The sequence below is a fragment of the Tupaia chinensis genome, unplaced genomic scaffold (assembly GCF_000334495.1).
Source record: "Tupaia chinensis unplaced genomic scaffold, TupChi_1.0 Scaffold144145_2, whole genome shotgun sequence".
Lineage (NCBI taxonomy): Eukaryota > Metazoa > Chordata > Mammalia > Scandentia > Tupaiidae > Tupaia > Tupaia belangeri.
In genome coordinates, this window is record NW_006204001.1 from 417,850 (window position 1) to 442,323 (window position 24,474).

Genomic DNA, 24,474 nt, shown 5'->3' on the forward strand with positions numbered 1-24,474 from the left:
TTTTTGCTACAGGGCATGTGTGCTCTCCAGAAAGACAAAGAAAGACAGACAGAAAGCGAGAAATCACCCCCCAGGGGGATGGTCACACCACAATCACTTCTTCTCCATTCTCTTGGGATCTTGGACACACACGCACATGCACCTGGTAGAGTTTAAGCCACTGGGTCTGGGACTCGAACCACTGTCGACTACATGGGTGTTCAGCAACATAGCCATTACGCTAACTGCTGGTCCCAAATTAATATTTCTTACTTACTCTAAGTTAAGTGATTTAGAAAAATTAGATAGTCATGATTTGGGAGAACCTAGATTTGTGAAAAAGAAACAGATTAGGTAAAAGGGATGTTCAGGAGAAGATTCCAGGTGAGAGAAATGGTGGATCTGTAATCACCATTCAAAAGACTGTAGTCATGGGGCAGTAATGGAACTACTGGTGGTGAGAGAGAAAAGATATATTCGCATATAAAGAGCACTACTAGGATTTGGAATCCTGTTTAGAAAGGTTAGTGCTGAGTACATAAACAGTGTTAGTATATACATATTGAGACCATGGTGCCCGTGGGTGCTGAGAATTGATATAAGTTTCGTGTGGTAAAGAAGACAGAGAGAAAACAGATAAGGAGAGGAAACCAGTATTTTTAGGTGTTAAAAACCCAAAAATCAATGAAACTCAACTTTAATCTTTTTAAAAGTTATTTATTGGGGCCAGCAGGTGGCATAGTGGTTAAGATGCTGGAATCCCACGTGGCTGACCATGGTTCAAGTCCTGTACTGGGCAGCTTGAAACTAACTTAGGTGCCATGTGGGTGCAAGCCCAAAATTCCAAGAGAAGAATGGAGGAGTAAAGATTACAGAATGGCCACTCCCCCCGGGAGGGGGTGATTTCCCTTTTTCTGCCTCTCTGTCTCTCCAGTGAGTACACATGCCCTATAGTGAAACTCTCTCAAAATTTTTTATTTATTATTATTATTATTAAACCTTGCTGTAAGACATGTGTACTCACCAAAGAGAGAGAGAGGGAAAGTGAAAGAGAAAGCTATCAGGTCTGGAACTCAAACCACAGTTGGCCATGTGGGAGTACAAGTGCCTTAAGCACCACACCACCTGCTGGCCCCTCAAACTACTCTTAAACTTTCCTCAGCAGTAAATGCAAGCATCAGGTGAATTTCAACATGAAAATTCCTTATCACACTCTTTTCTATATTGTGTAGTTCCAAATGTCAGGAAGCCCTCTCATATCATTTGCCCTTTAAAGTGACCTCAAATATACCTTTAATCCATAATTCCTTGAAAAAGCGCTTAGGAAGGTAATTTCATGAATATAATTTCCCCAAACCCTAGACCCTCAAGTAAGATTAATGGATCAAAGGAGAAAATAAAGCACCAACACTGTTTTATAATCTCATGTAAAGTTCACTTTAACTAAAATATTAGATTAGAAAATTTAAAATTAAATTTATAATTAAGTACAGTAGATTTTGATACAACTTATTGTATCAGACAGCAATATTTCAAAAGAATTTTACCTATTGAATACTGAAGAACAAATGTCAGAGATAGAGGAAATTTGAAATATGTACTTTTCTGTACTTATTACTGCCCTTTAGCCATTTTAATTCCTTGATTTTAGACTTACTTGACTATCACTGAGATATATCTGTGTTTCTAGGTTGGTAAGAGTTGAAGAGTAAGTGATGAAAAAATGCAGTGGATATTCAGCTAGTATGCACCAGTGCTAAAATATTTATATACTAGGTCCAGCAGATGGTGTGGTGGTTAAGGGCACTGGACTCCTCCAAGGCCTACCCTGGTTCAGGTCCCAAGCCTAGAGGCTTGCTTTTTCACTTTCCCCTCTCTCTCTCTCTCACCGTGTGTGTGTGTGTGTGTGTCTAGAAATCTTAAATAATAATAATAGTAATAATAATGATAATAAATTAAAAAGTTGATTCTGTAAAAAAAATTTAAATACTTATGTACTAGTTGGTAAACAGTCATTGCCCTGAGGTGTCACTAGGGTGTCCTCCCAGCCCAACCCTGCCACCACTACTGTGCTGGGCACTCTGCACTCCTTCTTCAGGATTATTTTTTCACTCCTCTATGATCCCACATATAAAGGGCTGACTGGCACAGCAGGAAGCCTCCTTGGTGCCCCAGCTGTTCAGCTGCTATCCATTTTGATTTACGCCTCAAGTAATAATAACATGTTATCGGTTGAATGTGATTGGAAATGCATCCACTTGTTCTCTTACTGAAGCAGTCCTATTCCTGTCTTTCTTCCCCTACACTTCTCCTTTCGTAGGCTTGTAAAGGAACATCTGTACATGACCTTAGAGATGATGATTCTTTCTCTTGAATTAAGTGTGTCTCTAGGTGTACTACTTTCCATTTTGCCCTCATTTGAGGGGGAAAGATGTTAAAATAATAGGAATGGTTAGTTGGTTGTTACGTATTTATATGGGCTTAAAAGAATGAATGACTGAATGACTTATGTATGTTTTCCCACCTCAAAATATTTCTGGGGTTGATGGAAAATTTCCAGCTTGACTGATTGATCTTTGGTGAGTCAAACTGCAAAATATTCCTGGGATTCAGCTGAAATATATAACTGTAGTATGTGGGATTTTTTTCCTTTTTTTTTTCTTTCTTTCCTTTTTTTTTTTTTAGGGTTTTGCTATAGGGTATATATTATATGTTTGCCAGAGAGACACAGAGACAAAAAGAGAAAGAGAGAAATCATCCCCCAGGTGGATGGCTATGCTGCTGTCTCTTCTCCATTCTCCTCTTGGGGTTTGGGGCATTCATACACATGTGGCTGGTGTGATTTTCAAGTCACCATGTCCAGGATTCTAACTGTGCTTGGCCATGAGGAAATCCAGCACCTTAACCATCATGTCACCTGCTAGGCTTATATGTAGATTTCTGAAAATGGTTTAGATGTATCTGATAAGTGTAATCTATCTCCTGAAGCACAATCAGAGTGAGTCTTGACCTCAGATGTTTGAAAATCATGCCAGGAGCATGTGCTTACATACCTGAAATCCTAAGAGAAGACTGGAGAGAAGAAATTATGGCACGGTCACGCCCCCAGAAGGGTGACTTCTCATTTTTCCTCTCTCTTGCGCGCTCTCTCTTTCTCTGGCTAGTGTACTCGCCCTATAGGAAAAAACTCCAGATAATAATAATAATAATAATAATAATAATAATAATAAATAATGTATTAAACCATGCAATTAAAAAACTGGGCTGGACTTGTAGCACAGTGGTTAAATTCTGTGTACAGGGAGTAGAATCCTATGTAGGCAGCCATGATTTGAAACCCAACCCCAGCTGCTCAGTGTTTGTGTATGTGTGTCCAAAATCCTAACCGGGTGGAGAAATAAAGGAGAAGTATTGCGTGTGGCTATGTCCCATTGAGAGGTGCTTTCTCTCTCTAGCAAGTACATGATCCCTCAAGAAAAAAAATACTTAAAAATTTGATCATGTATATACATGTCTATGTGTATATTTGAGGGGAGTTTTAAAAGTTCATGGAATAATGGAATTAGAGCATGTGTTTATTTTGGTGCACACTTTTTTGGAATCCACGCATAGTTTTTTTTCCACAATATGAATTTTCTATGAACTATTTGAAGACTGACTTATGTATGCACACATGCAAAACATGTGGATATATGAATGCGTACTTATGTACACACAAGCTTGATGATTCAGCACTCGAAAAAGTCATAGCTATTAATACTTATTCATATATTAATGTATTTCTGGCACAATATTTCTTGAGGTGCTCATAGTACTTCTTATAAGGGGAGACGGTCCTTTCTTTGCATTTCTTCTTGAAATACATTTGCTCTCTCTCAAACAAGAGTATTTATGCAGTCATACTTAAGGTGAAAAAGAGATCTTTCTTTGCACATATTATATGTAAAGTAGGCTTGAACTCAGCTTTTGATTAAAACATAGTTGTGTGGCCTTCTAGTTCACTTTAATTGCATTTAAAATTCCTTTCTGCACCTGTACTGGAGATCACAAACCAATATTAATAAAGTAGGCTTAGAGCAGTGTAGCACCTGAGCAATTGCTTCTTGACAAACGTTATTTACCTAACTAGAGTTTCATTTCAAAGTTAACATGTCTCTGTGCTACTTGAATAAAGCACTCATCTGAAAACTCTGTTAGACATTTTAACCCAATTTAATTTATTCCCTGAAAGTTTAATCCCCTGCTGAAAAGAGTAGTTGCAAATTTTCCAGAGTTAAAATTCACTGAAGTGAAAAATGTTTAATGACATCATAGGTACTGAGCTTCAAGAGTTTAGTTTAAAATCTTCCTCAAAATGTAAAACAGGGGGCAAGAGTTAATAGGATATTTTATATAGTTATATTTCAATCCTATTCCAAGTCTTTCTGAAGTCACTTGCATCTCTAGCTTTAAAGCTCTATAAAATGAGTTACTTAGACATCTCCAGGGAACAGGAGAAAACACACACACACACACACACACACACACACACACACACACACTCACTTTAATTTTGAACCATAAAGGCAACTCTCTTCTGAGCTTTAACATTTAAGTGGCTCATTCAGTCATTTTCTATTTTATAAAATTCTTTTTGTAATCACATCTCCAAACAGGGCAAATATTACATGCCAACCATCTACAGCTTTCTACCCAACTGTATGAGAAAACGGCCTACAGTTCACCACACAGAATGCTCTGGCATCCAGGTGGCATCTATCCAAACTTGGTTTTATACAGTAAATCGTGCAACAGAAGTCTATTTGTCTGTTATTGAAATATTTTTTATCTGATTGCCAGAGAGTGAAGATAAAAACATGGGAGGAGAGAAAATAAAATTTGAATTGACTTTGTTTTTGGCATGGTGGAGAGCATTTTGGTCTTCTTTATAGTCTCCTAAAAATCTAATTATTCATTTGGCAGATAGACCTCTATCGTGCAACTGGATAGTTGTTTTAAAATATGCAAAGCACAGATTTCAGACTTAATAGGAGATAATGACTGCTTTACAGCCTGTCAGGTCATGGCCTATTTGGCCTAGTTACAGAGATATTGCTTCATGGTTCAGCGCTCAGAGAGCTGGTGATGGCTCCAGGCCAGCAAAGGTGTCATTGACATAATAGAAAGTAAGGGTTTCTCTGAAACTCTAATGGGATGATCTGTAAAGCATAGATCAAAAATGTCATGGCTTAGATAGTATGACTCTGATGCGGACATGGGATGGTGTTTTATTCTTCCTGTGTCAAAAGGAAAAATAAAAGTCTGTGTGCAAAGTCATAATCTCACATTCTAAAATTAGTATTATTAATGAAAATTATATTATGTTTAAAGCATAACAGCTTCAAAGTGATAACAATTCTCTGGTTGCCAGAATGCCTTAGAAATTCAGCATTTAGTCAGTTCCCATTGACAATAGCATCTGCTGTAAGAACTGGGCCATGAGCCTATAGCTTGACTCCAGAGTCTACACTCTTACAATCACACCATGCTACTTATAATGTGCAAGGTTTTCTATATGAGTTTAAATTATGGAAACAAATTTTTTTTTTCATATAAAGTTAGCTGTATAGGTCAACATCACCATCTTGGTTAGCAGAAATGATAAAATAAATATTATTGTCATCTCCCATTTATTGAGAAGGAATACTTCTTGCACTTTGTCTCTTATTCTCAAAATACCATTTGAACAAGTGTACTCAATATCTCTAATAGAGGAGAAAATTGAAGTTCAGGAGATTATGGACTTGATATTAATTGCCATTTTGGCCACAGAGCTCTTGCTATATACTGCTGAGTGTCTGTATACCTGAACATTTGGTGTATTACAGACCGTATGATCTCTTTGGTGGCTCCTTTTGGGAAATGATGATTCAGGGTGCACTTGAAGTATCACATCTAGGATTGAAGCCTGAGGATACTTGCTTGGTCAAGTGTCTCTTCATGGCTTATGCTATTCAAGGAACTGAATTACCACAATATATGTTCTTAAAACAACAGGTAGTTCAACCACTTAATTGTTGTTGTTTTGTAGCAACAGAACAATCCTTAATTTTGGGTCAAAAGAACATGATCAGAATATAGATGAGTAATTCTAAGGAAGTCCTTTATGTGGTGGGTCTCACTTTCTGTCACTCTATCAAAGTTACTGGTATGTACATTCCAGGGAGGTTGTTGGAGATCAAACCTTTTACACAATGTGTTAATATATGATGAAAATGAACACAATGCAAATATTAGTTTAAAAATCCATCTAACTAAAATAAAAGAATATCAATCTCAGACAGATAGATAAGTTTGGTATACCCAACAAATAGATTTTTTAAAGCATTAGCCTCATTTAAATAAAATGTGAAATGAAAGAGACCAAAAAATGACAAGATTTAATGAGCTTATTGTCAAGATTAGTAAAACAATTATGAATAATGCAAATTAATTACCTGTAAAATTATATTAAATAGTCTAAATGGCTTTACTAGGCTATGATTTAACATAATGCAATAATATCATTCTCTCTGCAGCTAGGAAATATATTGCTTCCTACATTCTAAAATCAAGGAATACATTTGACTCGCTATTGTCTTTGTCACCCTGAAATTTCAGAACTTTACTGTAACATGATTTATAGCACACATCAGTGCAACCAAAATCGAGGGACATTTTACACATCAGTTAGCTTTTCAAAAATATAAAGGACAAGAACTAGAAAGAAAAGTTGCCGAAGAATCATGGCAATGAAATGCAATGTATGATCCTGGATTGAATTCTAGGTCTGAAAAAGTAGTAAGGGTAAAAGATGTTATCAAGGTTCCAGATAGCATTTGAATGTCTAGTATAGATTAAATGATAGCAACTTATCAAGGTTAACTTTTCTAACTTTGATAGTTATGCTATGGTTATATAAGAGAGCATAAATTTTCTAAGTTACTAAAAAGAAGAACAAATGGGTGTATTTTCTCTAGCTTATCACCTAAATGACTCTGAAACATAAAACACACACACACACACACACACACACATACCTGAGAGATAGAAGAGAGAGAATAAGAGTGCATAAGGTAATACGTGACCAAATGTAATTAATTAGTAAATCTGGGTAAAGGATATACAGTAGTTTTTGAACTTCCTGTAAATTAGAAATTATATTAAAATAAAAAGTTACAAAAATATAACCATAATGTTGATTCTCTATGCAGATTTGACTTAATGTGAAATTATGAAATAAACATTTTGACAAAAAGGAAATCAATTCCAAACATTTGGAATAGGCTATCTCATATTGTACACCTTCCACCATCATTTCTACTGCCAATTCTGACATGCCCCTCAATGTATATTAACTCAGGTTGTCTTGGGTTTACTGTAGTAAACCCTGTTGGGAATCTCTGACTTTTAAGGCTCCTTTTTACCCTCATCTACACTACTCACTATTCAGAGTTAAAGAGAGCGGCTCCAAAATGCTAGGATCTTTATTCTGGAATAAAGAGTACTGATGTAGGTTATCTGGAGTAAGTTGATTTATAGATGGAATGAAGGGTGCAAAATGGCTTTTCTGAGGTAATTTTTTTTAAAAAAATAAAATTCAGTGTCTTAAATTCTTATTTATAGATTTATTTATTTTTGACTGAAATAGTAAAAAAAAAATAAAATTCAGTGTCTTAAATTCTTGGTGATAGATTTATTTATTTTTGACTGAAATAGAAGAGACTCTGACAATTTGTTTGCTCTTACTTTTTCTTTCTAAAAGTAAGTTGTTTGGAAATGGGGACCAAAGAAATTTTTGGAAACAAATCTACAACACTTTCTCTTTCATAGCCTGTAGAGTAACTCTCTCTATATTATCATTTGCTTAATGAACAACAGAGATAATTGTGTCTCATTTCATTTGTTCCTTGCCTATAGTAGTCACTGTTCAGATTTAAGTGTGAGGTCTAAGCACAAGTTTGTATCCAGTCAACCCAGGGGTCTCTGAGCTGTAATTGCATTGAATTGTATTAGTACCTCTGTGTTTTAGGGTTGGAAAATGATCCCAAATTTTGACTATCCCTTCCTTTCACAAAATTAAGAGACTCTTTAACAAAAATGAGCCAGTTCTTCTCCTTCTCCTCCACCTTCTCTTTTTGCCAGAGGACACATACACTCATCAGAGATGAGAGAGAGAGAGAGAGAGAGAGAGAGAGAGAGAGAGAGGGCTTCCTCCATGCTGGAGGGCCACAACATATTCCTTTCTCCTCTTTTTTCTCCTTCGAGATTTTTGGCATGCATGCACATATGCCCAGCATGTTTTTCAAGCTGTGTGGTACAGGACATGAAATGTGTAGTCGGCCATGTCGGATGCAGCCACCTTAACCACCAAGCCACCAGTTGGCTTGCCTGTTCTTTCTTTTGAACTGACATGCTAATTTCCAGAGATTTAGTAAACTCCGAAGAAGACATTAAGTGCTGACTCTCAATAAAGGAAAACTTTGAAATATAGGAGAAGTGGATTGGATGCTAAGAAACCTTCACCACAATTTTGTCTGTCTCTAGCCATCTCAATAGCCTCATGTGAGTAATTTTAGCTGTCTGAGACTCAACTTCCCTAGTTGTAAAATACTTTCAAAGTCCCATTCCATGTTTTGTTTTCTCTTAACAGTTCTGAATTTTCATGACGCAGGCACAAGACAAAAATTTCACATTCAAAGAGTGCTTACTTATACTTTATCAGCTCTAGAGTAAAGCCCAAAATGCTTCCAAGACCCATATTTTTAATATCATTTTAATTTGTGCGGTTAAAGGACACTATTACAGCCCATTTTTAAGCCTTTGCAAACATACCTATAAAATTGGTTGTATTACTTCAGATGTTAGAAATAGCACTGCATTTACTAAACAAATGGACATTTATAGCAAGCAATAGCCTAACACATGTCTGTCTGTTTCAAAGCAATTATTATTTTTCCATACAGACACTTGAGAAATGTGAGAAAATGTGCCCAAAAAGTCAGACAGGTTCTTGTTGAAAGAGTCTTTGTTTTTTGGGGGGATACCATTAGTATTTGTTTCATTACAATGTTAGGATCAAATTTCTGGAAATTCAAAGAAGAAAACTCAGAGCATGATGTTTTCTTGCCATCCAAGAGATCTATACTCATTGTTTCATTAAACTTTTCTGACATTTATCTAACTCCCAAAACACAAGTTTTTATTCATTAGGCATTTTAGCTGTCATCTATCCACTTTTTCCTCAGCTTAGATTTATTTGGGAATTTTCGATATAACAGTCCTGATTGGTTATAATTATCTGTAGTAGCCTCTTGTATTTTCCTAGAAAAGTATCACCTTTTCTCTTGCATTTCTCTGTATGTTTACAGAATTACACAAAGCCTGCATGAAGGATTACAACATAAACACATTTATCTATGCCAGAAAGAAAGCTGTTTATCTGCTTATGGGGCAAGCTCATCTGAAAAGTGATATGTGTGAGTAGGCACTCCACTCCAACATGCATTTATTCATCTAGCTGATATGTGTCAAGCATCTCCTTGGTACCTGGAATTGTACATGGTAATAAAGAAAATAGTGAGCAAGACATTAGAAGGCTCTCCTATGAAGCTGACGGTTGAGGTAAAGAATGTGTGTACACACACACACACACACACACACACACACAAACACTTCTATTTCTACACATGTATACATAAATTATATACATGTACACATGTATTACATTTGTGAAGGAACAGTACAAGGTGCTATGAGTGGATTCCTGTGCAAATAAAGTTTAAGCTGAGCTGAAGTTTAAGCTGTGCAAATGAAGTTTAAGCTGGAGCAGATAAGAGTGGGTAAAAGTAAGAGGCTGTGTAGGCAAAGTCTTGAACTTGAAATAAAGAGAGCACATGAAAAACTCTGAGGTTACCAGAATCTTGAGGCCAAGGAGAAGAGTAGCCAAGGTGAGGCTGGAGACATAGATAAATATTGCATTGACATAGACTACTTTTCAAGTCAATCAGTCAACCAGCCAACTAATCATTTCCTCCATCATGAATCCTGGGCTCACAAAGCTTCTTTAGTTGGCAAAAGCTTCTAGTTGTAGTTCCTTGAGCAACAAGAGCTTCTTATTGGTCTCAAAAGCTCACTACAGAGGTGGTTCCCTGTGCTTCATCAGCTAGTAGTTACTGCAAAGGCTCATGGATCTTTTTCTTCTAAGAGCCCTGTTACCCTTAGAAACACAATTCTGTCCGACTTTCGGTACCATGAATAGAGAATGGTCATATGTCCTAACTGTGCCCTCTAGTGGCGGCTAGAATATTACCCGGATCTTTTGAAAGGATAAACTACCTCACAGAATTGTGAGTAGGGAGGGACACACCAGGGAAGGAAAGTCCTTCCTACCAATCTGTCCTTCTTTGAGTTTTCTATAACACTTTCTATTCAAAGAATTCAAGGAGGACACTACCAATACTGAGCAAGCTATTGTAAGGTACAATATAGGAAGGTCAAAGGAATCTCTGAGCTCTGACTACACACAAGTTTTCATTCAACATCTCTAGAGTGACTTCTCTTGCAGCATCCTGAGTCATGTTTGTCCCATATTTTTTACACTCTTATAACATTTGGGTGAGTAGTCTTCCCTAATTTAGTGAAGCTGTTTTCTCAATTATCTTGGTGACAAAAAGGGCTGAGTGTTTTTGTTTGTTTTTTAGTCTCTAAAGGCTCACCACTCAGTTGGTGATGAACTTTTCTTAAAACTGCAGAACTTAAATCCAGAGGCTGTCTTTTTGGTTGTTTAGAAGATCTCTCCACCTAAGCATGTGTTTACCTCAGTTTCTGGCTCTTAAGTATGATATTCCACATACAGTGCTTCAGGACACTGGCAATGGGGGAGAAAAATGGTACAGTGTTGAAGTTTAATCTAGTTTGATTCCCAGATAGTAGTTGCATTTGAACCCGCATTGGTAGCAGCTGGGTAAGAAATCTGTGGAGAGTTGAGTATAGTTACCTTGTGTAAGGAACCTAACAAGGAAGAAAGAGGAAGTCAAAGAATGAATTTTATTATGAGAAGGGATTGAGACAAAAAAAAATTTTTTTAAAGAGTTTTCAAGCAAATAGTTTTCTTGTAGACACAGTAGTGCTGGAAGTTCCCTCAGCTCATAAGCTTTATTTTCCTTGAGCTAAGCATTTAAGAGCCCTTGTTGGAGTCTGGTGCTCTTGGTTGGACTTGCTTTTACCACTTCCTGCTCTGGCCAATACATGATCCAAAAATATGTATTTAATGTTAAAAGGTTGGGGTTTTTTGTTGTTGTTTTGTTTGTTTTTTGTTTTGTTTTGTTTTTATATAACCTAAACTCAAGCATCGCCAGACTGTCCTGAAAGGGTGAAGTTCATTCTCTTAGTTCATTATCTTTTCTTAGAAAATGTCACAACAGAGCATTGGGTTTGTTCCACTTCAGGGCTTTGAAGATTCCCAGTCTACAAGACTTTCACTAGAGTGTGGAGGAACCGTATTTCCAGGATCTTTTCCCCTTTCATGTTTCTGGGTTGATTGATTTATTGTCTGAATCTGGGAAGCTCTGGACAGTGTCCAAACATTGTAGTATGATAAAATCCTTAATTTTTTTTTTAACAATCAAAGATCTAAATGGCTCAGGGTGATATTCTTCTGTAATTCCCCCCATCACTTCATTTACATAATAATTTATTTCTCTGTCTATTCAAATTTTTCTAGACCAAATTTTTCTGGATAATCAGAAGGTATCATGTAGGTACACAGTATACAAAAATGTCAAAGTCATTATTTTCTCTGGAATTTAGATTTTTGGCAGTTTTTCTGGTAGAGGGTTTTGCCTAAGGGCATGTGTGTTTACTGGAAAGAGAGAGATACAGAGATAGTGAAAGGGAAAGTGAGACGTGGTGGATATCATGCTTCAATCCCTTCTCCTTCATTCTCCTCCTGCACACACATGAACCTAAGTGAGTTTCAAGCCACCAGGTCTGGGACTTGAACTGTAGTTGCCCATGTGGGAGTTCAGTGATGTAACTGCTACACCATCTGCTGGTCTTGGAATTTACATTTCTTTTGGACAAGTTGGACTATTATATGTTTTCATATTTATTTATTTACTTATCTTTTTCCTAGAAAAATTTTTGCTATAGGGCACATGCACTCACCAGCGAGACAGACAGATAAACAGAGAAAGTGAGAAATCACCCTCCAGGATGCATGTGCATGTGTGACTCAAATCACAAGAGGAGAAGGGATTACAGCATGAGTTTTCAGCTGCTGGGCTCAGGACTCGAACCATAGTTGATTATGTGGGGTTCAGCGACATAGCCATTATTCCATCTATTGGTTCCAATATTTCTCTTTTTCTTAAAGACATCTGGATTTGCTGACAAATTTAATAATTTTATGGATAATGGAAAAATGATACTGAAGTGGTTCTGTTTCAGTGAGGAAACAGTCTTTTAATATGTTATTTTAAACACTTTGTTTATTATTATAAGCATGTAGCCAGGGACCCTCACATGAGATAGTCTCTATAAATTTTAAAAGGAAATAATATAAAATATTAGCTTTTATGTTGGGTTATCTTCTGTTAATGGAATGCCTTACATCTTCTATTAACAAGAAAAGCTAATTTTGCAATGCAAACCTGAGTAATCTGTAATTATGCTTTGAGAGAGTGGCTAAGTGGCACCATGTAGACTAAATAATACATAATTTTTCATAAATATTAATTTCTCATGAATATTAATGTGTCCATATGTCAAAACTATGTGCATATGTGTCTATTTATAAAATGAACATGATAGAGGGGGCATCTTTATTGGACAAAGAAGTCCTTTTTTCAGTCACAGAAACAATAGTTCATGATTCTTCCAAAAACAGGTGTTTTCCTCTAGAGTTAAAGAACCAAGAACCTTTTCAAGATAATTTTCACAATGCTACCACCAGAAAAAGGAATCCAAAAATAAAGATAATTATTATGGTTCTACAAACTTGTGGGAGTTCTAATTCATTAACCATGAAGTATTGGAGAACAAACTCCAAAGCAACATATATATTAGAGAGAGATATTTTTGCTATAGGGTGCATGGGCTCACCAGAAAGACAGACAGAGAGACAGAAAGCGAGAAATCACCTCCTGAGGGGATGTCCACACCACAATCCCTTCTTCTCCATTCTCCTCTCAGGACTTCTTTGGGCATGCATGCACACACGCCCTGCAAATTTCCAGTCTCTGGGTCTGGGAATTTAATCACAGTAGGCCATGTGGGAATCCAGTGCCTTAATCACTACACCACCTGCTAGCCACCTGAAGCGATATTCTAATTCAGTAGTTGTATGCTATAGCAAAAATCTCTCTTAAAAAATCAATATAATTTTTAATACTAATGGAATAAATAAACATAGGATCCTGTCAATAGATGCACATACAAACACAAAATTAACATCTGTAATTTCTATTTCTGTTAAAACTCAGAAAATTAGAAATAGAAGGATAGTTTTTAAACCATGAAGTGAATCTAAGAAAACCTCTTATTGTACTTAATGGTGAATGACTACTTTTTCCCCAGGAGCAGGGATATAGGGACATAGGTAGGACATGTGTTTTTACCTGTTCCATTCAGGTTGCAATTTTAGCTAGTATAATAAGGCAAGAAAAAGAAAGAACCTGGAGATCAGAAATAGAACTACCATTATTCAGGACTGTCGTGATTTTATATATATATATACACACACACACACACATATATATATGTATATACATATGTGTGTGTGTGTGTGTATATATCTATCTATCTATCTATCTATATATATATATATATAATCCTACAAAATATACAAAAAACTACTAGAAAAAGTAAGTGGGTTTAGAGAAGAGATAAGATTTAAGAATAATATAGAAAATACAACTCTTCCTATATAGTAACAACCAATATTTCAAAGTTAAGATAGTAAAAACTATCATATACAGTAATGTCCTTAAGTATAACTCTCTAAGAAAAAAGTTATAAAAGTATAGACTGAAAAAGCACAAACCATTACAGTGAGAAATTAAAGATCTAATAGTGAAACATCTCTGCTCTTTAATCAGAAAAACCAGTGTTGTTAAGATGATATGTCTACTCAAATTGATCAACGCAATCCAACCTAATTATAAAGGTCTAAATGTAAACATAAACTATAAGCACAAAATACACCCATCAGAATGACTACATGAAACAAAAAACAAACAAACAAAAACAAATGTAATTATTGATGACAATACTCATCATTCAAAACTCTCAAATTCTGTTGGAAACCCTCTACAAAGTGTTTGGCAGTATCCACTAAAGCAAATACATGCCTAACTCATGCCCATCATTGTCCCTATCTTTTGAATATTTGACATCAGCCACCTTAACAAATGTGAGATGATACTATAGTTTTGACTGAAGGGGAACAAAGTATTTGATGTATTAAAGCACTAACTTGTTTCCTCTGGCTCGTCATATATAATGTGGGCACTTCAGATGTGAGTGAATCACAGACTATAAACATGTAAGAGAGAAATCTCTGAGGGTCATGTGTCTCCCAAGATTTTTACTGTGACTAAACAATCAGTGATCTTTTACTACTGACATAGAGGTAGGGAAGAATATAAACCATGAAAGTAATTTACGGAGTGCTTACCCTATGCTAGGCACCCCCTTCAGCACCCCCTTCACTGAGGCATATAATAGTATAATATAGAAGGAACATCCTTCAGAGAGTTTATAGTCCTCTTGGGGAACTTCATGGAAACAAGCCCAACACATCTAGAATTATTGGTCTGCTTTCCTCTAACTAGTTAAGAAACAGACTAGAGAAAGCATGGGTACAGGTAACCTACCTTGTGAGATTTCAGCACGCCTGAGATAAACAAAATTAATGAGAGGATTAATGACTATTATACCTAATTTAAGTTTACAGTCAATAAAGACGTTTTTAAAAGAGGTTTCTGCCTTGGGGCACATGTACTCGCTGAGGAGAGAGATAAGGAGAGAGATAAGGAGACAGAGTCAGTGAGAGAGAAAGTAAGAAACAGTGAGTGAGAGAGAAAGTAAGAAATCATCCCCTCGGGGGTATGGTCACACTGCAGTCCCTTTTCCTCTAATTCTCCTCCCAGGATCTTGGGCACACATACACATGTGCCCAGCATGATTTTCAAGCTGCTGGTTCCAAGACTAGAAATGTAGTCAGCCATGTGAGAGTCCAGTGAGAGTCCATTATATCATCTGCTGTTCCTTGAGCCATTTTAAATAATAGACAAGTCATATTGTTCATATCCCACATGAACTCTTTCTAAGAGAATCATGTAAAGCTATTACCCGCCCCCCCCCGACTCCCATGGAAAGCCAATACAAGAGAAAAGGGAGTGAGATATATGAAACAATAATAAGCAGATACCTTACCCTGAGAAGAGCAACCCTAGCTTATTCTCTGATGAACTCCCAAACTCCTCCTCCTCCTCCTCCTCCTCCTCCTCCTTCTTCTTTTGGGAGATTTTTGCTATGAGGCGTGTATGCTCACCAGAGAGACAGAGAGATGGTAAGCAACAAATCACACCCCTAGGAGGGATAGCCATGATGCAATCCCTTCTCCTCTAATCTCCTCTTTGGATTTCAAGCATACATACACATGTGGCCAGTCTTGAGTTTCAGGTCCCTGGGCTGGGACTGAAACAATGGCCAGCCCTGTGGGAGTCCAGTGACGTAACCATTACATCATCTACTGGCCAGTCCCAGGCCTCTTTCACTTCCCAGATCTAAAGAATATCACTTCTCTTATGCCTTCTCCACCTTTCAACTTTGACTAGGACTCCTGGAATTTTACACATACCATTGGTCACATCTCACTGGGATTTGCTTACTTGATTCCCCCATTATACTATGAACTTCTTGAGAGCAAGGACCATGCACAACTTACCTCTGTACATCTTTATTTATTTCAATATTCATAGAGTCTCTCTATGTAGTTATTGAATTAATAAAACAAACTAAATTGGGGTTGCTAATATTAAACACATCTGAGGACTTTCCCTTCCTGATTTTTCATGACTGATACTTTCTTTTTGTCATTTCCTTACTCTTCTCCTAGCCTAAGTGAAAGAAAGGAAAGAAAGAATAAAAATATTCAAGACAGTTTAGAATAATTACAGTTGAAACTTGCTTTGGTTCTATACCTAAACTGAGATATTCCAGAGAGAGAGTTTTTGAGTATCACTACCACTCAGAGCCTTTCATATCGCATGATTAAATAAATGAATTGTATTTGATAGCTGAGCTGTTTAGTAGCTAATCTCACGCTCATTCTTTGTTACCCGGAGTTTTACTATCTGTTCAACCTACCATATTTTTAGATTGTTACAGCAGTACTTTACAAAATATATGTTTGTTTGCTTTTTTTAAAAAAAAATTTCAGCACACATTTTATTATTTAGAGTTGAATATATATTCATTATTTTCTTAAAGTAAATTTTGAAAAAAAGATGTTACTGTGATGAGGATGCTTAACATAGAACTTAATATCCTAACAAATATTTAAGTGTACAGTACAGTACTGTTGGAACATCCTAACAAATATTTAAGTGTACAGTACAGTACCGTTGGCTATAGGTACACTATTACGTTGTATGGCAGATCACCAGAATTTATTTCATCTTGCTTAAATGAAACTTTATGTCAGTGTACTCTTCTTCCTCCCCCACCCATCCCAGCTCTCAGTATGCTTTCCTTTTTAATGGTTTGCTTTATGTTTATGGGAGATTTTCTTACAAAGTTGCTTTCTGCTTTCAGATACCATTGCAACTTACTCACTGAAATAAAATATTAGAATCATGGAAAATGGTTATGGATACTGGAGACAGTGTGGGAAGAGAATGGGATAAAGGAGAAAGTGTGAGGGAAGGAATCAAGGAGAAAAATGGAGAAGCAAGACATTGATGGGAGACAGAAATGGATAATTATCTGTTGATAATATTGTGTATAGTATCTTCAGCTGAACTGGAGTGTATTCATGTTGGATAAATTCACTGTACAAGCCGTAGTGATTTACAGCGACTGAATGTATAAAATTAAATAAAATTTTAAAAAGATGTTACCTACTGAGGTTCAGTGGTAAAAATATCTATTGATGGTAACAGCTGGTGATGCTAATGTTAAACCCTCATTGTGTTCCAGGTACTGTCCTTGGTACTTTAATAAAGTGTCCTATTTTCTCCTCACAACAGCCCTGTGAGAGAGATGGGTGTTTTTCTCTTAGTCTCTAGTAGAGAAAAAACAGAAGCTTAAACAAGTTAATTAATACACCCACATCACACAGCTGTTAGAGTTCAGAACATGGGCTGGGATCCTGGCAGTGGGCCTTCAGAGCACATAGTCAAAAATCACTACAGTCGCTACAACTGTGGAGAGTATGATTTAGAATGGAACGATTTCCAGTCTACCTGAAAATCAGAGGTTTGCTTGCCTATCAGAGTCAGCATATTTTTTTTTTTTGAGTAGATGGAGGCTTCCTCCTTGAAATTATATTCCCATTTCCACATTTTTTCTTTCACTTTCCATATGCTACTTGCAAATTGCACTTTAAGTCCCCTCCCCACCCCCCTTTTTGGGTCAATTTCATTACCGGTTCATTAGCCAGCGCATCATGGAAGCATCTCATTACAGCCCTGTCTTGAAGCTAAGATACAAGCGTTAAGCCAGTACCAAATGTGAGCCTGTATTTATTCTTCTTGCCAACTAAACAATAGGAAGCTACCTATTATGTAATTCCAGGCAAAAATCAGAAAAGAATATATGTATTTATTTTGTTTATACTAAAGAATAAATATAGGAACTGTGATAAGTACAATGTTTATAGAATTTGGCAAGTACAGATTTGCTATTTTGTCAATCAATTAGATTTGATTAAAATAAATATACACACACATACAAACAAACCCTCCAAAAAACCAGAGATATGTACTACTCTTACCTATACAAGTTGGGTGGTTATTTCTTCTTGTTATTGTTAAATAGAGGGTGGGAGATGGTCTTTGACTGAATACTCTGGCCTGTCTTTGAACTTGAAATCCTCTTGTCTCACCCTCTCAAGTCAGAGGGACTATAGGCATGTGCTATGACCACATGCAGTTAATATTAATTTGAAATTTTATATTATAGCTCCCTGTGTCAGAGAAAAAGAACATATTTTGAAATGTACTTTGTTCAGGGAATTAGTGGGAGAAATTCAGTTTGTTTGTTTGTTTGTTTGATTTTAGGTTTGCGATGATAACAAATTAGTATAACTACAAAACTACTAAAGATTACAGTTTTGATACAAGAGTAAAAAATGCTCCATCATGAACTGGCTTTACTGTCAGTTAGAAAGGATAGGGTGAACATTTCATTTTTTGCTATTAAGAAAACTTAGACATTTGAATGCATAATCTTCCTCCTCCAAATAATACTTCCCTTTCAACTTTAGCCCCTTTGGGCTTAATATTTAGTTCTTTTAAAAAAAATTGCTAAAGCAATCAATTCGTTTTTATTATTGGGTCATTAGAAAAGTCATGACACATTTTTGCATAGAAAAATACATCCTGGCTTTCTGGGCAACCCGATATTTATGCTGTTTTAATGTGATCCAATTCTGGAATATTATTTTGGCATGAAGATGACTGATAAAGAAGAAACAGTTTGAGTGGAAGAGAGAGAGAACAATGCAAAGATTGAGCAGAAGTGAAGGGAAAGTACTTAGAATAAAAAGAAAGTTGCCAGCAAGGACAACCTTCTCTCAATTGCCCATATTTTCCCCAAGATGAGTAGGAGCCCATCTGTTAAGCATTACTGACTCTTTATCAAGGTATTTCTTCATTTTAGCTACATGATATATTTAACAAGTTCAAAGAGTCGCTGTGTGCATGAGACTAGTCTGTGCTTCCCTTAAGATGTGACCCTGCCCCTACTATATCCGTCCCTTCTTTCTGGGTCTCATTCCATCCCTAGGATCTGGTTCTTCATTGGTAGTGTGTGTCTCTGCTTCATTAACATCTGCACATGATGGACCTCTACATCTTTCTATGAAGCCAATTTTATTGCCTTGGGAATCAGAGCAGGACGTAAGAGACTTTGTTCTTGTATAGATTACCGAGTCTTTGCATCCTTGTTACATTTTTGCATAGAAAAATACATCCTGGCTTTCTGGGCAACCCGATATTTATGCTGTTTTAATGTGATCCAATTCTGGAATATTATTTTGGCATGAAGATGACTGATAAAGAAGAAACAGTTTGAGTGGAAGAGAGAGAGAACAATGCAAAGATTGAGCAGAAGTGAAGGGAAAGTACTTAGAATAAAAAGAAAGTTGCCAGCAAGGACAACCTTCTCTCAATTGCCCATATTTTCCCCAAGATGAGTAGGAGCCCATCTGTTAAGCATTACTGACTCTTTATCAAGGTATTTCTTCATTTTAGCTACATGATATATTTAACAAGTTCAAAGAGTCGCTGTGTGCATGAGACTAGTCTGTGCTTCCCTTAAGATGTGACCCTGCCCCTACTATATCCGTCCCTTCTTTCTGGGTCTCATTCCATCCCTAGGATCTGGTTCTTCATTGGTAGTGTGTGTCTCTGCTTCATTAACATCTGCACATGATGGACCTCTACATCTTTCTATGAAGCCAATTTTATTGCCTTGGGAATCAGAGCAGGACGTAAGAGACTTTGTTCTTGTATAGATTACCGAGTCTTTGCATCCTTGTTTTTTGGGAATCTTTCTCGTCCAGGTCTTGAATACTTGGCAGTATGCTCCAGGATGGGCCAGACCTCTGTATGTACTGTATGGTGGTCTTCTTTCTCTAATTGTCTTCCAACTTCAGTTGGGGATTGATAAAAATGGTTAAATGTATTGAATCATTCCCTTAGACTAGTCACTGCTCCAAAGGTCTCATTGGATCTTCACAACAACCCTGTGAAGTAGACACCATTATGACCTTTATTTTACAGATAGGGGAAACTGAAGCAGAGGGAGGTTAGATAACTTGGTCAAGGGCACAATTCTTATATGTCCTTGCTTAAAATCAGTGATAATAAATAAATCAGCATTATTTTGTCTTAAATTGTGAAAATATACTAGAGTCCTTTGCAAAATTAACTTTTCTATTATGACCATGGCATGGGTGTCAGTTGACATATTTTTGAAAGTCATACAGTTTTAAAACTTAGGGTAATTTTCAAGTAGACAAAGAAAATAATGATTCATAAAATTTTATTTCAAAAGCATTTGGATTTTGGTGCTAAGAAATAATTACTTTGGTTTACATTTGAATACAGCTTGGTGTATTTGTGCTAGATGAACTTTTCTTCTGTTAGTGTTTTTATATCTTAAGGTCGAGTTTAGTGGTTCATAGCCACCTCCACCTACCTTTTCCGGTCATTATATAAAAAAAGAAGTGGTATTTGATCACATCTCAGTAAATACTAGCCAGATGCTAAAGGGACTTTTGTTGTTGTTTTTCAAGTCATCATTTAATTCCGAACCTCTGCGAAAGGACTTGATCTGTGTGTTGAGTGTTCTTAGATGCAGAGATGTAAACGTCCATTTTCTGTTCTGTTTTCAGGTCACATGTGCCAATTTAACAAACGGTGGGAAGTCAGAACTTCTGAAATCAGGAAGCAGCAAATCCACATTAAAGCATATATGGACAGAAAGCAGCAAAGACTTATCTATCAGCCGACTCCTGTCACAGACTTTTCGTGGCAAAGAAAATGACACAGATTTGGACCTGCGATATGACACCCCAGAACCTTATTCTGAGCAAGATCTCTGGGACTGGCTGAGGAACTCCACAGATCTTCAAGAGCCTCGGCCCAGGGCTAAGAGAAGGCCCATTGTTAAGACGGGCAAGTTTAAGAAAATGTTTGGATGGGGTGATTTTCATTCCAACATCAAAACAGTGAAGCTAAACCTGTTGATAACTGGGAAAATTGTAGATCACGGCAATGGGACATTTAGCGTTTACTTCAGGCATAATTCCACTGGTCAAGGGAATGTATCAGTCAGTTTGGTGCCCCCAACGAAAATCGTGGAATTCGACTTGGCACAACAAACCGTGATTGATGCCAAAGATTCCAAGTCCTTTAACTGTCGTATTGAATATGAAAAGGTTGACAAGGCTACCAAGAACACACTCTGCAACTATGACCCTTCAAAAACCTGTTACCAGGAGCAGACCCAAAGTCATGTATCCTGGCTCTGCTCCAAGCCCTTTAAGGTGATCTGTATTTACATTTCCTTTTATAGTACAGATTATAAACTAGTACAGAAAGTGTGCCCTGACTACAACTACCACAGTGACACACCATACTTCCCCTCAGGATGAGGATGGACAAGGGGGTGAGACTGAAGTCTGAGGAATCAAAGGTCATATGACAGGGCTGTTACCTCAAAGAAGATGGTCACATCTGTTGCCTGGAATGTGTCTACACTGCTACTCTCGTCAACTGGCTGCAAATACACTAGTGGAAAACAATCCGATGTAATTTCTGCCCAGTCAGCTTCATCTCTCAGTATAGTTGTAAATCACCACAGATTTTAAAGTCACATTTTGAAGACATGCTCTCACATATAGAGGTACACGAACACACACTCATGTACATTTCAGCTTGCATCTATCATGATTCCTGTGGAGAGGGCTTTCATTATCCGGCACATCATGGTTCAGGATAAACTATCATGAAACGAAAGCATTAACTAGACAGAGAATGTTTCTAACACTTGCTGTTACGGAAATCTCTTTAAAGTCCTGAGTACGTGCTAATCAATAATCCCCATTCATGCATTTTTACTGCTTGGAGTAGCTGTACTGGTAAATACTACTGTAGGAGTATATGCTTGTTAAAATGGAAAAAAAAAATGTGTCTTTAGAGCTCAGTATTCTTTATTTTATGAACACAACAAAGTGTAGTAACTTTTTTCCAGCATACAGTAGGCACATTCAAGGGGATACAAGATGGCTTTTTTTTTCTTTTTCTATGGAGGGAGCCTATTCTCGGTAAAGATGAGCAAACATTTGGAATTTACATGTGGGTTGATATTGGGATTATAACTTTCATCACCAGTCATTGGACTTTAGTGAAGTCAGACCAGCTAAGACCGCTTAAAACAGTTCTGATCATTATGTAAGAAGGGAAATGCCTGGCAGACACCATGTAAGTTATAAGTGTCTGTCTTATCTTTACTACACATATTGTAACAAATCCAATATCCTAGTCTTCATTTGTATGAATGGTTTGTATTGTACATAGTTTAACCAAGTGTTATTTGAGCTGCTTATTAATATTAAATTGTACTTGTCTCTCTGCTTGTTATTGGTTAAACAAGAAAAAGGATATGAGGAATCCATTTTATCAATGTAGCTGTGAACTCCATTAAAAAGATGAACTTAATGTACAAAGCATTTACTCAGCTCAAGTATTATTGAAAGCTATACATATAGAACATTACAGTCTGTCTGTATTTAGATATTTTATTTCTGGACAAGATAAAATGTACATAAAAATAAAACACTTAAAGTTGAGTTTCAATATGGACTTGTGTAAGATGATGATTTAAATGGTTCTGACAAGAAGAACATGCTGAAATACCATCATGGCTTTGCATCTCATGTCTCTAAATTTGTACAGAACTATATAAATTGCTATTAGTTGCCCAGTCAAAACAACTTAAGAGTTTCATTCTCAAGCCTGAGAAACAACTGTGGCATACAGCATTGCACACATTTTTGGTTTACTGTCATGCTAGTTATTCAAGAATACTAAAAATCAATGAGCAAAAGGAAATAATTGAAGTCTCCTAAGTTAATTATATCTAATTGAATTTTTTTCCATGCTGAGTTTTTTCTTGGCAGGGAGATTGAAGTGGAGGTATTTTTTTTTTTTTTAAAGAAAGTCAAGATGTCTGAAGATTATGATTGAATTTTCCTGATTCTACGTTAATGACTCATTTCAACTGAAGAAATCTGGATGGTGGTGGAAGGCTTTGACACTCAATTTTCCTGTAGCATTTGAGATCAAAGTATCTATGTAACATTGTTTATGCCTATTAAGGTTTCTTTAAAAAGTAATTGTATACAATTTCAGCAAAATAAACAGATGAACAAATATATAGGTAACCCATTTTTAAAGCTATGAATGAAGGTTGGAATATCCAGTATTACAAAGGTTAACCAAAGAACCCAAATTAAGAACAATCATCTATTATCATCTTTTCCTCATGCTGCTTAGGGATAAATCTATTTTCCTACAGAAAATAAGAGAAGTACTCTAAGAAAAACAAAACCATAGAGTTCTAACATGAGAATTCAATAGCTGATTTGACAAGTATTTTTTAACTACAAATATACATAATTCTGTTAAATGTCCATCTTTTGAAATCCTCCAATATGTTTAGACAACCATTTATACATGTATTAATTAATTTTCTATGGAATTTAGAAGTCAATATTAGGATAGACTCTTTGGCATAAAGGAACAGAGGCAGCTTCATGAGTGTGAGCTGTTGAACAAATTTGCCACAGACAAATCTTATTATTCTGGAATTATTACTTTTTATTTTATTTATTTTTAGTAAAGTGATCACCTAGAAGTAAGTTGGTCCTTAGCAAACAAGAAATTAAACAAGAAGAGAAAAACCAATATTTTTTAAGATCATTTGATTAGTATGACTTTCATGATGTGGTATGATCTATTCTTTTGTAATCCAAAAATTCAGAATGAGATAAGAATTTAATTCAATATATACCCCTTTATACTGTTCTCTAGTCTCCCCATGAAATATTTCTTTTACATTTTATAAACATACAGAACACAGCTCACTGACATCCACTGAATTGGATTGTTTTCTATATTTTTCTTCAGAAGAAAAAAATAAGAAAACCTGCAGAAAACTTCCAATAAGGATTTCAATAGTTAAAAATATGAATTTTTAGGGATCTTTTTTAGGCCTATACATAATTATTCCAAATTCCTTTATATCATTAATACCCTCCATCTGTAATATAGAAAAATCATGATGCTATAGGACATCGATCCAATAGAAAATTTATTTGTATCCAACATAATCTTCCTTTAGACAAGGAAATGAGTGAAGAAAGATGATCACTATAAAGGTGCAGAAGTTTAGATTAAAAACTATATTAGACAAAGATGTTCCTTCAGTAAGCTGGATGATTAAGTTTTACCTATGCCAGAAAATGCATTTGTTATTTGGAAAAAGGAAGCTTCAAGTAAAAAGCGAAGAAATAACCTTCTCAAGATTCTTAAATATTATATCATATATTTGGTAACATATAGGAAAAAAATCTTCCAGATGGGAGCTTCAAGCATTCGATGCAAACATGGATTTTTCATGTCTCATTGCCTTTTTAAAAAAAAAGTTTCTGGGGACCAGCAGTTAGCGTAATGGCTATGT

The 24,474-nt window shown here is 36.2% G+C and overlaps 1 protein-coding gene across 1 annotated transcript in view; it reads left to right on the forward strand.

The window, feature by feature from the left end:
- NXPH1 (neurexophilin 1) overlaps window positions 1-22,534 on the forward strand; it is a 368,541-nt gene extending 346,007 nt beyond the window's left edge. Inside the window, exon 3 of the mRNA XM_014583179.1 lies at window positions 20,624-22,534. Within this exon, the coding sequence (XP_014438665.1) occupies window positions 20,624-21,385 (762 nt within the window). The 3' untranslated portion in view covers window positions 21,386-22,534. The remainder of the gene's footprint in view (window positions 1-20,623) is intronic.
- Window positions 22,535-24,474: the final 1,940 nt, after the last annotated feature.